The sequence below is a fragment of the Pan troglodytes genome, chromosome 9, assembly GCF_028858775.2.
Source record: "Pan troglodytes isolate AG18354 chromosome 9, NHGRI_mPanTro3-v2.0_pri, whole genome shotgun sequence".
Taxonomy (NCBI): domain Eukaryota; kingdom Metazoa; phylum Chordata; class Mammalia; order Primates; family Hominidae; genus Pan; species Pan troglodytes.
In genome coordinates, this window is record NC_072407.2 from 37,072,445 (window position 1) to 37,089,213 (window position 16,769).

The window sequence follows — 16,769 nt, forward strand, 5'->3', positions numbered from 1 at the left end:
AAAAAAAAAAAAAAAAAAAAAAAAAAAAATTTGTAAAATGCAGAAAAGTAAAAAGACATTTACTCATAATTTTACCTCTCAGAGGCACAATCACTCTTATCATTTTGATACATAGATATATTTTTTATACATTAATTTCCTTCAACATTTTCTTTTGAAAAATTCCAAACCTACAGAAAAGTTACAAAAACAGTACAATCAACACTCACAAGCCCTTCATGTGGATCCATCAGTTTTTATCATGTTGTCACATTTGCTATGCTGCACAGGCTGGTCTGGAACTCCTGGGCTCAAGCAGTCCTCCTGCCTTGGCCTCCCAAAGTGTTGGGATTACAGGTGTGAGCCACGCGTCTGGTCCTCTTTTCCTTTAATGCTATGTTTACTTTACAAGTGCTTGGTTCTAAATCCTTTTTTCTTTCAGAGAAATTTTTTCTGTGTTGGACCTAATGAAAGTGGACATGGCCAACTTTGCTATCAGTAGCATCAGGCCTCATCTCATGCAGCAGTCAGTTGAATACGAAAGGAAGAAGTTTCAAGAGATTTTGGAGAGGCAACCAAGTATGTTGAATATTTTGTGGTACTTTTTTTGTTGTCTGTGGTTTTTCATTTTAGCTTCCATAGCTTGTTGCATAATATTATTTTCAGAACAAAACTAAAATTTAGTAGGAGAATAGTCTAATTTGAAGAAGGAAAAGCACAAAATGTTGGGACTACATCTAGAGTTGTTAAGCATTGAAAAGAAAACTTAATTGACAAGCAAAAGGAATGTGAGTAGGCTATGAGAATAGAAATTAAAAACAATGAATTCCTAAATTATAAATGGTTTTTTGATGAAAACACCAGTTTGAAGTAAAATACATTCTTGGTCTTGATTTTTGAAAACATGACAGACATCCTGTGAATGTTAATTCACTTTTCTTCTCCCTGTGTGGCACAGCAGGAAATTTAACTTTGCTTTTGTTCTGGATGCATAAATCTTCTTGTTTCATACCCAGGAAGAGTCTCATTTTTATGAACCTCTCCGATGACTGCAGAAAACAGACGACTCTCAGAATCTAAAACTACGTTGTATTTCTAGGGTGCTTTTTATGGTCTCTGCATTGCTAACTGACATTCTGGGTAAATTTCAGTCTTCAGATTCAATGTATGATGAATTCCATTTGGCCTCTAACTTTGCTGACGAGGAGATGAAGACAGCAGTCTCTGGGTTGGTTGGGTTGCCTGACCAGATTAGTTAAGTGAATGCCCCATGCAGTTGATTCATTCAGCCCCAGGCAGAGGAGTCTGAGGTGGTGCTGGGGGCAGGTTGAGAAAGGACAGGGTAGAGGTAGAAGTAGAAGAAGTTTGGTAATGTTTACTAAGTGCCAGGCTTGTGCCAAGGGCTGGATGTACATGATCATATGTAATCCTCACACAGTAAGCTGATGAGCCAGGCACCTTTTTTTTAATCCCATTTTACAGATGTTGGAAACAGGTTTTGGGAGATTTTTGACCAGAATGGATTGACCACAAGCTCACACTCTCACCAGTGTTGTGAGAGTACTGGGAAGAGTTTTTTCTTGTTGTTGTTGTTGTTTTCTTTGAGATAGAGTCTCCTCGCTCTGTCACCCAGGCTGGAGTGCAGTGGCACGATCTCTGCTCACTGCAACCTCCGCTCGGCAGAGTTTTGTAGCCTGAAGAGCCGTAATATTAAGGCCTGGACCTGGAAGCTGGGGCATAGTGGAGGACTCACTGGTAGGGTGGAAGCAGCTACAGTGCCTGCATCTAGCACTTAACTCACAACATGAAAGCCCGGGTTTCCCAAAGCTGGGGGGTTACGGAGAATATTATCAGCAGAAGAGAGGGTGAAGCCAGATGGCCCAGGAGTCATGACCGAGAGCTCAGGGTGAACTGGAGCTGCATCCCCCTGCCCCAGTGAAGAGCAAACCACAGCTATGACCTTGGCCGCCCACTTGGTTTTAAGGAAGCAGGAAGCCTCCACTAACAGAGCTGCAACACCTCCTGGGACCTGACAGGTGCAGTTTTTATCAGATGATGTGTGAGATCCTCCAGCTCTCTCTCTGTATCCCTCAGAGTGCCCCCTGTATTTCCAAGCTTAGAAAAGCAGGGGTGCAGGAGGGCTGCTGAAAGCCAGATGGGGCTTCCCTGACAGAGTTCACTTTCCCCCAGGTTGAAAGGAAGCCAGATTGATACAAGGTTAAGATCTAAACAAGGAAAAGCCTCATCATCAGTGTAGAGGATACTTTACACAGGGAAACTCTAGCTGGTGTCTCATCCTATCTGTCTCTAGAGCTGGAGTTGCCAGGGCTTTGGGGTCCATCTCATGCAGTGGTCAGGATGGGAGAAAAGGGAAGGAAGGTTTGTTAAATACCAGGTGGGTGGCAAGGCCTGGCTAGGTGTCATGTATTTGTTACTATTACTATTATTATTTTAGACAGGGTCTAGCTCTGTCCCCCAGGCTGGAGTACAGTGGTGTGATCACCACTCACTGCAACTTCAACCTCCAGGACTCAAGTGATTCTCCTGCCTCAGCCTCCCAACTAGCTGGGGCTACAGGCATGTGCCACCATGCCCAGCTAATTTTTGTATCTTTTGTAGAGACAGAGCCTTGCCACATTGCCCAGGCTGGTCTCGAACTCCTGGGCTCAAGCAGTCTTCCCACCTCAGCCTCCCAAAGTGCTGGGATTACAGGCATGAGCCACCATGCCTGGCTTATTCATTATCTTGTTTAATCCTCACAACAGCCTGTGAGGTGGGTGTTGTAAATTTGCCTATATCAGGCATCTGAAACTCAGACACATTATGACTTGCCTGAGATCCCTCAGTTAGTCATTGGCACTACTATGATTTGATCCAAGTTTTATTTGATTCCAAAGTTCATACTTTATACTTTATCACTCCACCAGGACATCGATTATCCCTTAAGTAATTCCGAGAAGCATCCCTTCTTGGTGTCAAGGTAATGTGTGCAGCTTTGTTTTTCACAGATTCCCTGGACTTTGTCACCCAGTGGCTGGAAGAAGCCTCAGAGGACCTTATGACTCAGAAGTATAAACACGCCCTGCCAGTGGGGGGAATGGCTGCTGGCTCTGGGGACATGCCCAGGCTGAGCCCTGTTGCTGTCCAGAATTACGCTTACCTGAAGCTTCTGAAGTGGGACCACCTCCAGAGGCCGTTCCCCGAAGTAGGTCTCCTGAGCCATCTCACTACTCATATTTGTTTTTGTGCTGCTGAACTTTTTAGAAAGAATAGCTTTGGCCAGGCACGGTGGCTCACTCCTGTAATCCCAGCACTTTGGGAGGCAGAGGCAGGCAGATTGCTTGAGGTCAGGAGTTCAAGACTTGCCTGGGCAACATGGCAAAACACCCTCTGTACTAAAAATACAAAAAATTAGCTGGGCGTGGTAGCAGGGGCCTGTAGCCCCAGCTACTTGGGAGGCTGAGGCAGAGAATTGCTTGAACCTGGGAGGCGGAGCTTGCAGTGAGCCGAGATTGCACCACTGCACTCCAGCCTGGGCGACACAGCGAGAGTCTGTCTCAAAAAATAAAAATAAATAAGTAAATAAATAAAATAAAAAATAAAAAGAATAGCTTTATTCTGATATAATTCATGTACCAGAAGATTCTCCCTTTTAAAGTGTACAACTCAGTGTTTTCTAGTATAGTCACAGAGTTATGCATCCATTGCCACTGTTTAATTGAGAACATTTTCATCACCTCCAATAGAAACGCTGCATCCATCAGCGGTCACTGCCCTTTCCCCCTCCCTCCAACGCCTGAAGCCACAGATATGCTTTCTGTCTCTATGGATTTGCCTATCCTGGACATTTTATTTAAATGAAATCATACACTACCAGCCTTTTGTGCCTGGCTTCTTTCACCAATGTTTTTTCATGTTGTAGCACATATAGCAGTAGTTTAGTCCTCTTTTCCACTGTGTTTTTTTTGTTGTTGTGGTAAAATACACATAACATAAAGTTTACCATTTTAACCATTTCTAGTTGTCCAGTTCAGTGGCATTAAGTGCATCCACATTGTTGTGCAACCATTGCCACCAGCCACCTCCAAAACATTTTCATTTTTCCTTCTGTGAAACTGTCTTCCCACCAAACACACCAAACAGTAATTCCCATTGCCCCCACCCTCTGGCCCCTGGCAGCCACCATTCTACTTTGAGTCTCTATGAATTGGACTAATCCGGGTACTTAATATGAGTGGAATTATACAATCTTTGTCCTTTTGGGTCTGGCTTATTTTACTTAGCATAATGTCTTCAAGGTTCATTTATGTTGTAGTATGTGTCAGTGTTCCCTTTCTGGGTTTTTTTTTAATTTTTTTAAATTTTAGAGACAGGGTCTCATTGAATTGCTCAGGCTAGGTGGTACAACAGCTCACTGTAACTTTGAACTTCAGGGCCCAAGTGATCCTCCTGCCTCAGCCTCCTGGGTAGCTAGGACTACAAGAGTGTACCACCACACCCAGCTAATTTTTAAGTGTGTTTTTTGTGGAGACAGGGGTCTCGCTATGTTACTCAGGCTGATCTTAAACTCCTGGCCTCAAGTGGTCCTCCCTCCTTGGCCTCCCAGTGTTGGGATTACAGGCATGAGCTACCATGCCCAGCCCTCCTTTCTTTTTTAGGCTGAATAATATATTTTACTGTATGGATGTACCACATTTTGTTTATTCATTCATCAATTGACAAACATTTGGGTTGTTATTATAAATTATGCTTCTGTGAATATTCCAGTACAAGTTTTTGCATGGACATATGTTTTTACCTCTCTTGGTTACGTACCTAGGATTAGAATTGCTGGGTTACATGGTGACTCTTAAGTTTAACATTTTGAGGAACTGCCAAACTGATTTCCAAAGCAGCTGCATCATTTTACCATCCCACCAGCAATGTATGAGGCTCCAGTCTGTGCTGCTGAATTTTTCTCCTGTTTTTACTCATCTTGATGGAAACCACAACAGAGGTGTGGTTGTTTACAGCTTTATCTAAAGAAACTTCTTCCCCTTCCATGCTGAGCAATATTTTTTCTTTTTATGTTTTTCACAATACATACTTCTAACTGCAAGACCTCTTTAAGAAGATGACTAAGAAGGGGTTCCCCCGGTGTTTCTCTAAATAGCTGTTTTGTTATGTAGACTCCCCCTCTCTTTTTGGGGGGTACGTGAGCTTCTTATCACTAGCCTCAGATCCAGATACTTCTCTAAATATCTTTCTTATAAGTTCCTTATTTTTCCTTTCAAGAAGTTGTGAGCTTAAGGTTTCACCTCTTGCCTCTGAGTTCCCCGTTTTGTGCTGGAGGAAGCTCTAAAGAGAATGTCAAATTGGAGATGGGAAAATGTTCCCTTTGAACTGTGGCATGTTCTCTTCTGGAGGGAAGTTCTCAGCCTGACATGTCTATTTAAAAATAGCTGTGGGAGACCATCCAATACCTCCCTTTTCCCCACCGCTGATCATCTTCCCCAGGCCTTAGATACCCCTGCTTCTTCATCCCATAAATATCCCTAAGCCCTCTCTATGGAGAGGGGGATGTGAGACCTGTTCTCCAGCCTCCTCACTTGGCAGTCTTATGAATAAACCCTCTCGTAAAAAAAATAAATAAAAAAGAAAAGAAACGCTGTGGGGAAGATGGTGATGGTCCCTGGGGACAGCTGTCTACTCCAGGAATTGATCCTTGGCAATCTGCATCCTAAACTCACGTCCTGCTGTTGGGAAGCCACAAAGCCATGTGAAGTCAGAAAACAGGCCGACGATGAGTCCTTGGGATTGTATTTGTATCAGCAGAGGATTCTCAATCCTCAGGGTTTTTACTTCTTGGCTGTGACCCACATTGTTCCTGTCTTGATTTGGCAAATCTCAGTTTCTGACAGCAAGAAAGGTCCTTAGAGTCCATTCAATGAGCCTGTAAACTCTCAGATCAGATTCCCATCTGTGCAGCCTTTCCCTTCTCCTTCCCTCACCCACACGGGTGGGGGCACTGGCATGGTAGGACCCAGGACTGTCTTTAACATGGGGGAGGCAGTCATGGGAATGTGCTTGCTTTCCGGGAGGCTTTAGATTGTTCTCTGTCACTTCTACTCTCTGTGCTTCCTGTTTCTTTCTCTTCCTCTTTATTTACTCGCCAGTTCTTACGAGCTTCCTTTGTGCTGGGTGCTGAGCGGGTACCAAGATGAATAAGTGTGGGCTCTGCCTGCAAGGCAGTCCTCCCTTCCATTGCTCTGGGATTTTTGTTGTTGTTGTTTTAAGATGGAGTCTCACTATGTTGTCCAAGCTGCATTGTAGTGGCTATTCACAGGCATAATCGTAGTGCACTGCAGCCTCGAACTTCCGGCCTCAGCGATCTTCCTGCCTGAGCCTCCCAGTAGCTGGGACTGCAGGCACCCACCATCGCACCTGGCCTTCCATTGCTCTGTACAGGGTGACTGGCTGTCCTAGTTTGCTAGGGACTGAGTGAGGGTTCACAGGACTTGGGAATTTCCATTTGAAAACTGGGACAGTCCCAGACAAACTGGGAGGAGTTGGTGACCCTAGGTCTGTGCCTCATTATACTTTTCTTCCTAACAATAAGTATAACTTTTATTTATCGAGTGCTGGCTCTGCCAGCCGCTTTATATGTAGCATCTTTCTTCAGCTTTAAAACAGCCCTGTGATGTGGGAGTCCCCATTCTGCAGAGGCCCGACAAAGCTGGGGATGCATGCATGAGGTCATGCTATTTTTTTTTTTTTGAGAAGGAGTTTCACTCTTGTTGCCCAGGCTGAAGTACAAAGGTGCAATCTCAGCTCACTGCAACCTCTGCTTCCTGGGTTCAAGAGATTCTCCTGCCTCATCCTCCCGAGTAGCTGGGATTATAGGCATGCACCACCACACCCGGCTAGTTTTGTATTTTTAGTAGAGATGGGGTTTTACCATGTTGGTCAGGCTGGTCTTGAACTCCTGACCTCAGGTGATCTGCCCACCTTGGCCTCCCAAAGCGCTGGGATTATAGGCGTGAGCCACCACGGCCAGCCGGGGAGGTCATGGTATTAAGCACGGAGCCTGGCTTTACACCCAGGCCTGTCTGTGTTCTTAGTGAGGGCGCTATACTGCATCCTTGCTCAGGAGGAACGGCTCTGAGATAGAGGGGTTATTTCACACCAGACTCCCTCAAAGCTCTGACACACTAGCGCAAACCCTGAGGGAAGCTGCAGAGGCAGGTGTGGGGGCTGTGGCGCTCCCGCCCTCTGCTGGCCAGCCTGGACCTGCAGCTCAGCGATGGCCTCTTCTATTCATTACAGACAGTTTTAATGGACCAGTCTCGCTTCCACGAGCTCCAGTTGCAGCTGGAACAACTGACCATCCTGGGGGCTGTGTTGCTGGTCACCTTCAGCATGGCAGTGCCAGGAATTTCCAGCCAGGCCGACTTTGCTGAGAAACTCAAGATGATTGTGAAGATTTTGCTAACAGATATGCACCTGCCGTAAGTGGAACTTTCATGCGTGGATGGGACGCAGTGGATGTCAGAGAGCCGACTGGAGTCTCCCAGAGGGGTCTCCCACTGTAAGGCAGAACCCAGGGCCACTCGCTAGGAACTGAGAAGAAACCTTGCTGTCTCAGTTGGTTCACTTGGCGAAGACCCCAGCAGAGTTTATTTAGGGTCATAGGGTCAAAGTTAGAATCTGCTGCAGGGTTAGCAGAGCTCTAGGATAGTGGCTTCAAAATGTGTGTGACTAGCCGAGTAGCCTATCGGGCCTTAGAGGCCACACCAAGGAGTTGGGTTATTGTCCTAAGAGCAGTAGGGAGCCATTGAAGGATTTGAAGCAAGAGGGGGAACGTAATTAGATTTATGCCCTTAAGTTTAAATTTTGGCATGGGGCACATAGTAGATGTGAGGGAGCATTTAGGAGGCGAGAGAAGAAGTGGCTCGGGCTGGGGGGTAAGCCATGGGCAGGGTGGGGAGCGCTGGTATCAATGGTTGCTTGCCTTGAGGAATTGGAGATCCCGGGCTTAGAGGTCCCGCGGCCCTCCATTCCCTGTTAGCATGCTCCTCCCGGGGCCTGGCTCGGTGTTGAGTGCCATCAACTCATTTGTTCTCCCTACGCAGGGAGCAGGATGCTGTCTGACCCCTTCCTTCTTTAATGGGGTTGTCTTTGTCTCCTGACCTCCAAGGTTCTTGTGTTTGTTTGTTGAGTGCTTTATTCCTCTCCCAAAGCCATTCAAATGTATTAAACTCTTACTGGAGCTTATGAAGAAACTGGAACCCAGAGACATTAATTGGGACAAAAATGTTTGTGACTAGGACCTGCAGTAAGAAATTCATTTTCCATTGTGACCTAGTACACACTTAACACACGTGTAACAGAAACAAAAACCTCTCAAACTGGAACTGACCCTAACTGTGTTTAATGCAGCCTGATTGTTTCTACTCTATTCTTATTCCTTTAAAAAAAATATTGGTTGCTACCCACTGAATTGCTTTCATAACCAACTAACAGTGAAAAGCAGAGCCCTAGAGGAAGGTCATGAGAGAAACCAGCTATATTCCTGCAGAGCTGCATGTATGTGGTTGAAGTGTTCTGCCCTTGCATGTTCCCTGTAGGCGTTCTGTGCTCAGTGTAATGCATCATTTTCTTACCCAGCACGAGTCCGCATCTGCACGCGTGCAGGCTTCAGTGACCGCTCCTACCATGGAGTCATGTTGGGTGACTTCTATGGTTTCCAGCCTATAGAATATCTTTGAGTGGTTCTAAGTAAATGCTCTATCTAACAAGGTCCAATTCAGAGACTTCTTCAAGGGAAGTACCCCCTAAACATTCTCATCCTTACAAAATGGAGGAATTTTACTGCTGAATTTTCACAAAGCATGGGTGTGTTCAGTGCAGTGTGGGGCGTGTCCGTAAGTTGTGACTAGGGGCTCAACAGTTTTGACAGTCAAACTAGTTTGCTGAGAGGCCAGGAAACTGTTTGCTCAGCTGAGGGCCTAGCCTGAGGCCTTTGCACAGGTACAGCTCTGGGCTGTCACCTAGGTCCCCTGCCTGGAGAACTACTCTGTCAAAGCTCCCGCTGAGGGTGGGATCCAGGTCAGTGCTTTCTTGGGAGCCCAGCCTTGCACTCCCATATCCTCCCTGGCCCTCCAGGGGTGGGCACAGAGCTGGTGCCAATGGTGAGTGCCAGGGCTTGCTCCCATGCCCCCCAGTAATTCTACATACAAAGGATCTAGACCTACAACAGAGGCAGTTACCTTCTCACAGCATGCCTGCCAGCATGGGGGCTCCCCACAGGCACCCTGGGAGAGCCTGGGGGACCCAGGGTATCCAGGTACTCTTTTTTTTTAACTTTAGGATTTCACTTTTCATTATTCTTTTATTTTTAAAAAAATTTTTAATTTTTATCTATTTTTTTATTTTTTTGAGATGGAGTTTCACTCTTGTTGCCCAGGCTGGAGTGCAATGACGTGATCTTGGCGTCCACTTCCTGGATTCAAGTGATTCTCCTACCACAGTCTCCCGAGTAGCTGGGATTACAGGCACCTATCACCATGCCCAGCTAATCTTTTTGTATTTTTAGTAGAGATGGGGTTTCACCATGTTGGCCAGGCTGGTCTTGAACTCCTGACCTCGAACTCCTGATCCATCTGCCTTGGCCTCCCAAAGTTCTGGGATTATAGGCGTGAGCCACTGAGCCCGGCCTCTTTATTCTTTTAAAATTAGTTAATACATGTGTATGTTTCAAAAATCAAAAGGTACAAAAGGGCATCCAATGAAGAGTTTCTCTCTCCCTCTTATCCCACAGCTACCAAATGCCTGCTTTCTTGTGTATTCCTCCAGAGGTATATCAAGATATTCTGAGGTCATTCCAGGCTGATTTTATCACACAGAGGCTAGCAGGAAGTTGTGCTTTGGGTCGTTGGTCCTGGTATACTCTGAGCCCCTGCCCTTCCCACTGTCCTTTCTAGCAGAGGGAGAGAAAGAAAGTCCCCCTGGTCAGGTATGCACAGCCTGAGAGGTAAGGTGGCAGGGAAAAGAGTCTCAAATTGTCCCTTGAACACACAAATCCAGTTATTGGTGCCGTCATTCTCACCCAGGTGTGGGCGGTTGGAGCTGGTTAGAGGTGTATTTTACTTATAGGCCCTTTCTCCCCTCCTCTGCCCCAGCTCCTTCCATCTGAAGGACGTCCTCACTACCATCGGGGAGAAGGTGTGCCTGGAGGTGAGCAGCTGCCTCTCCCTGTGTGGGTCCTCCCCCTTCACCACGGACAAGGAGACCGTGCTCAAGGGCCAGATCCAGGCCGTGGCCAGTCCCGATGACCCCATTCGCAGGATCATGGGTACGTTTGGGGAAGGCAGGCAGCAGGGATGTGCCCTCTGAGGGGCTGGAGCACGAGTCCCTCTGAAGAAACCTGAGGGCTTAGCTGGAGTTAAGGTGCTGATGGGTGAGGAGATGGTGTAATGAAGCACCACAGAGAGACCAGGGCCACCCAACAGATGGGCACAGGACCAGGCAGCCATCATTGTTCTAAGGGCTGCAACCTTGGAATCACTCTCCTGGGTTCACAAGCAGTGTCCCAGGGCCTCCGTGCAGCTTGGGCGTATAACTTGACATTTGAGTTTCCTCATCTCTAAAGCAGGAATAAGGGCAGCAACCTTACAAGGTCGCTGCAGGAACTCCCTGGGATGAGAAGGTGAAGCGCTTTCCGTAGTGCCTGGCAGCACATAGTAAGTGCTCAGTAAATAGGAGCTGTTACGAAAAGAGCTGAATAGTAAAATGAAGATGTTATTTAAAAATACTATTAAAATATTATTAAATATTAGTATGTAATACTATTAACATCAAATATAATAAAACTTAAAATGGTAATATTAAGATATTGCTATTTAAAATTTATAATAAACTTGAAGTATTAAAATATTTTAATGCATATTCTATAAAATATTTAAAATATTCTATAATATTAGCTATTAGTTATCACAGCAATGGCTTTATGAAAAATTCTGTTAATTAGCTTGATTTAATCATTTCGTAGTATATACATACATTTAAAACATCATGCTGTATGCTGTGAATACATAGTTTTGTTTGTTTGTTTTTGAGACAGGGTCTCACTCTGTCTTCCAGACTGGAGTGCAGTGATGCGATCTCGGCTCACTGCACTCCACCTCTGCGCTCCACCTCCCAGGCTCAAGCAGTCCTCCCACTTCAGACTCCCAAGTAGCTGGGACTACAGGCATGCAACACCACACCCAGCTAATTTTTTGTATATTTTCTAAAGATGGGGTTTTGCCTTGTTGGCCAGGCTGGTCTCAAATTCCTGGACTCAAGTGATCCGCCTGCCTCAGCCTCCCAAAGTGCTGGGGTTAACAGGCACGAACCACTGCATCCAGCCAAGATTTATACTCACAACCTCCGTAGGGAGGCAGGAAAGTGCCTGTAAGTAGACCTGTGGCCAGCAAGTTGCTACTCATCCTGCTGCCTGGGTTGTTTTGTAATAGCCAGTTATCGACAGATTGAAAACCAGCCCTTTAGGGGAGGATCACTTAAAACCAGGAGTTTGAGACTATCTGGGCAGCATAGTGAGACCCCATCTCTACAAAAAATTAAAAAAAAAAAAAATTAGCCAGGTTAGTGACATGCATCTGTAGTCCTTGTCCTTGCTACTCGGGAGGCTGAGGCAGGAGGATCACTTGAGCCCAGGAGTTTGAGGCTGCAGTGAGCTACAATTTCACCACTGCACTCCAGCCTGGGTGACAGAGCAAGACCCTGTTTCTAAAAGAAAGAAAGAAAGAAAAGAAAAACCAGTCTTTGGGTAGGAACAATACAAAGTTTTCTACTTCGGTGAGGCTGCCAGCCCTGGGAACCTTAGAGAACCAAACTAACTTAAGAATAAGGGTGCTGAGCACAGTGGCTCATGCCTATAATCCCAACATTTTGGGAGGCCGAGCCGGGCAGTTCACCTGAGATTGGAAGTTCGAGACCAGGCTGACCAACATGTAGAAACTCCGCCTTTACTAAAAATACAAAATTAGCCAGGCATGGTGGTGCATGCCTGTGATGCTAGCTACTTGGGAGGCTGAGGCAGGAGAATCGCTTGAACCTGAGAGGTGGAGATTGTGGTGAGCCGAGATTGTGCCATTGCACTCCAGCCTGGGCAATAAGAGCGAAAGTCTGTCTCAAAAAAAAAAAAAGAATAAGGGTGATAGGGCCAGGTGTGATGACTCATGCCTGTAATCCCAGCATTTGGGAGGCCAAGGTGGGCAGATTACCTGAGGTCAGGAGTTTGAGACCAGCCTAGCCAACATGGTGAAAGCCCGTCTCTACGAAAAATACAAAAATTTCCTGGGCATGGTGGCGTGTGCCTGTAATCCCAGGTACTCGGAAGGCTGAGGCAGGAGAGTCACTTGAACCCAGGAGGCGGGGGTTGCAGTGAGCCGAGATCGCGCCACTGCACTCCAGCCTGGGAGACGAGGGAAACTCCATCTCAAAAAAGAAAAAAAAAAGAAGAAGGGTGATAGGGCCGGGTGCAGTGGCTCACGCCTGTAGTTCCAGCACTTTGGGAGTTGGGGGCAGACGGATCACTTGAGGTCAGGAGTTCAAGACCAGCCTGGGCAACATGGTGAAACCCCGCCTCTACTAATAATACAAAAATTAGCTGGGCGTGGTGGCATGCGCCTGTAATCCCAGCTACTCAGGAGGCAGAGCGGGGAGAATCGCTTGAACTCGGGAGGCGGAGGTGTAGTGAGCTGAGATTGTGCCACTGCACTGCAGCCTGGGCGACAGAGTGAAACTGTGTCTCGAAAAAAAAAAAAGAGTAAGGGTGTTAGGCCCTGTCCCGTCAGCAGTTTCTGTCTGTGTTGTGAGGCTCAGGAGGGTATAAGTTATTTGCACCTGAGAGGATTCCCCAGGCAGGAGGCAAGGCATGTAGTTTGAAAAAGTCTATTCCATATAAATGTCTCTATTGTTTTTGTGATAAAATCTGCAAGAAGTGTGGCTTGATCAAATCTTTTTTCATGAGGATACACAAGAGTACAAAAGCATTGTGAAGGGGAATGGACTAGAAAAGCATCAACCTAAATTATTCCTCCAAGTAGGACAAGTTTACAAATGCCCACGACTTCCATGCAGGCATCAGAGAAGGAAGCACGAGCTGCTTTCATGGAGGCTTAGTAGGAAATAAGTCTTTTTTGAACCTGTAATTCCTGCTTTAATCTTCCACCTTTTTATGTGATCGTCAGCGATGGCTAACAATGGTCTCAGGATGTGTTGCTCCTCGGAGAGCAGAGCATGTCTCCAGTCTTCCTTTATTCACTCATGCATTCATTCATTTTTTTTGTTTTGTTTTGTTTGGGGACAGAGTCTGGCTCTGTCGCCCAGGCTGGAGTGCAATGGCATGATCTCAGCTCACTGTAACCTCCACCTCCTGGGTTCAAGTGATTCTTGTGCCTCAGGCTCCCGAGTAGCTGGGACAACAGGTGCGCGCCACCACACCTGGCTAATTTTTGTATTTTTAGTAGAGACGGGGCTTCACCACATTGGCCAGGCTGGTCGAACTCTTGACCTCAGGTGACCCGCCCACCTTAGCCTCCCAAAGTGCTGGGATTACAGGCGTGAGCCACCGCGCCCGGCCACTCATGCATTCATTCTTGCATTCCAAGTGTGTTTGAGCTTCTCCTGGGAGCTGGGTCTCATGCCAGTCACTGTGCTGAGTGCTCAGGAGACATGATGAACAAGATGAGCATGGCTCCTACCTTCATGAAGCTAACCATCTAGAGGGGAGAGAAAACATTATAAGTGGGATGAATATGCAGAAGTGCAAGGTGCTGTGGGTATCTGGTCTGGGAGTATTGATCGGGGACAACTTCCCCTAAGAGGTGATGGTTAAGCTAAGAACTGAAGCACAGTAAGGTTTGTAAGGTGAAGGACAAGAAACAACTGACCACTTTCTTTTTTGTCACAGAATCTCGAATCCTGACCTTCTTAGAAACCTACCTTGCCTCGGGTCATCAGAAGCCATTGCCCACAGTCCCTGGGGGACTCAGTCCAGTTCAGAGAGAGCTGGAGGAAGTTGCTATTAAATTTGCTCGCCTGGTCAACTATAACAAGATGGTCTTCTGTCCCTACTACGATGCAATCCTCAGTAAGATCCTCGTCCGATCCTAACGTGTATGCACCCTACAGCAGCAGTATTACTCACTAGCCACAGAATACCTGTTCTGTACTCTAACGTTGCATTGGAAAATGGCTATATAGTACATGTCTATTTAACAGCACCGATTCCAAAGGGAAGAATATTGTGTATCACTGTTGAAAAGACTTGTTGAAAAATCCACTGAATTCTATTTTGAGAGACTGTATTTATGAGTGCAAGTTTACAAATCAAAGAAGCATTTTGTTCTCGAGTTTTACAGGTAACACTCAGCTGTTGTCTCCACTCCTCCCCCATCATGTCCTTCCAAGGAGGCTGGGACCTCTCTCTTCTGCAATCTGGGTAGTTCTTTCAGATGCCTCATGCTGAGCTGACAGCCATCCAAGCGCAAAAGAGACCAAGCCATGGCCTCACCTCCTGCCCTCCCTCAGACAGCCTTGTCCCTCACCCCTCCCTTCTGGTATTTTTGTTAGAAGGGCTATATAACGTCTTATTGCCATTTTCTCCCCCTATTTATTGCTTCCTCCCTGCCTGGCCTAGCCAGGGCTCCCAAGCCCTTTTTTCTAGAGGAGAGTTATTTGTCTCTCTCTCTTTTTTTTTTACTTTCTTTTTTGTATTTAAACATTCTTTTAACCTTCCCCCAAAGATACAGTTATTGGACTTTAAAAAGCTTGTTCTTTTATACAAAATTACTCCTGCATCTGGTTGAGAGCAGTTATGACTTATGAGATCTAGTGAAAGGAAAGTCTTTGACTTTCAAGCCTTGAAAGTCAAGGAGGAAATGTATTGAAAAATAGTTTACTGTAATGTGAACGAAGAGAAATGTCTGGAATTCTTACTGAAAAATTGACCCTGAGACAATACACAGATGTGATGATTGAATTAAATTCTGGAATTAGATTTAACTGTTTTCAGATAAAATAGCTTGAGTTCACGAATCTCCTAGATGAGGAAGTCATAGAAAATCCCTGGTGTTTGAGCATTATTTTTCAAGGAACTTCAGTGACCAGAATTCCTGACGTGTCCTCTGAGCGTGAGTGATTTGGGTCTCATAGACGATCTGTTCTTTTTTTTTTTTTTTTTTTAAGTGTACACATGTATGTCTGCATTTTAGACAGGGATGTTATATTAGAAGCAGAGCCATGAAGTTGGAATGACCAACTGCCACAACAGCAAGGGGTAAGACTATATTACTGTATGAGTAATGCAGTAATATCGGCACCTGAAGCCTTCTGTACAGGAAGCTAAGAGAAACTTACAAGTTAGCCGGGCGTGGTGGCTCACGCCTATAATCCCAGCACTTTGGGAGGCCGAGGCAGGCAGATCACCTGAGGTCAGGAGTTTGAGACCAGCCTGGGCAACATGGTGAAACCCCATCTCTACTAAAAATACAAAAATTAGCTGGGTGTGGTGGCACACGCCTGTAATCCCAGCTACGTGGGAGGCTGAGGCAGGAGAATCACTTGAACCCGGGAGGCAGAGGCTGCAGTGAGCTGAGATAGCACCACTGCATTCCAGCCTGGGCAACAGAGTGAGACTCTGTCTCAAAAAAAGAAAAAAGAAAAGAAACTTGGAAGCCATTTCAGAAAGACTCCAGGAAGGCCAGCAGCCACTACTGCACAACCAGGGGGAAGGGCTACATTTTACTGCAAGCAGCTGTTTTCTCTGATCCTTCTTTGTAAGGAAGTGCAGTGATTTTGTGTTTTGAAGGAAGACTTGAAGAAGCAGTTGGGTAGGTATTCCAATAGGACTGATGGGGAGGAAATCAGATACTCCATGAGAAGGATATCAGACCTGGTAGAGTCAGAATACATTCTGCTTTCAGGATTTTTGAGATTGCTGATGGTCCCAGGGTTTATACAAGGACTTGGATCTGGCTATAGAAACTCAGGTAGAAATTACATGTATGCAGATCAGCACTGATGTTGGTTCTAATCTATAATGATGTGATAAATTAAAAAAACAAAACAAAAAACAGGGCTGGGCATGGTGGCTTACACTATAATCCCAGTACTTTGGAATGCCAAGGCAGGAGCATCATCTGAACCCAGGATTTCAAATCCAGCCTGGGCAACATAGTGAGATCATGTCTCTACAAAAAATACAAAAAAAATTAGCCTGTTGTGGTGGCACACAGTTGTACTCCCAGCTACAAGCTGAGGCTGAGGCAAAAGGATCACTTGCGCCCAGGAGTTTGAGGCTGCAGTGAACTATGATCATGCCACTGTACTCCAGCCTGGGTGACAGAGCCAGACCCTGTCTCTCCTTAACAAAAAAAAGTAGAGCCAGATGTATCTTTTTGGGTCCCAGGCAGGAGACTGGAGAATCTGGGTCACTGTAATCTGGCAGACTGGCTGCATTTTGTGAGGGTACTTTTATTCATATTTATTTATTTTTGTTTGTTTGAATGTATTATTATTTTTTTAATAGAAACCACATCACTTCATTTGTTACAGCGAATAATTCAAGAGGGTCCCAGAAAGCTTTTTCATCCACAGAATTACAGAAAGGATAAGCACCCTCACCACCCAAGCCTTTGGTTCATTTTTTATTTTTTCAAGACGGAGTCTTGTTCTGTCACCCAGGCTGGAGTGCGGTGGCGCGATCTCAGCTTACTGCAACCTCCGTCTCCCGGTTTCAAGCG

General features: G+C 45.8%; 1 protein-coding gene across 5 annotated transcripts in view; it reads left to right on the top strand.

The window, feature by feature from the left end:
- TCP11L1 (t-complex 11 like 1) overlaps positions 1–15,025 on the top strand; it is a 34,344-nt gene extending 19,319 nt beyond the window's left edge. For all 5 annotated transcript variants that reach the window (XM_063782830.1, XM_009460191.4, XM_521882.8 and 2 more), the window contains 5 exons: positions 422–558; positions 2,988–3,184; positions 7,285–7,466; positions 10,140–10,312; positions 13,937–15,025. In XM_063782830.1, the coding sequence (XP_063638900.1) occupies positions 422–558; positions 2,988–3,184; positions 7,285–7,466; positions 10,140–10,312; positions 13,937–14,139 (892 nt within the window). In that variant the 3' untranslated portion in view covers positions 14,140–15,025. The remainder of the gene's footprint in view (positions 1–421; positions 559–2,987; positions 3,185–7,284; positions 7,467–10,139; positions 10,313–13,936) is intronic.
- The last annotated feature ends 1,744 nt before the right edge of the window (positions 15,026–16,769 follow it).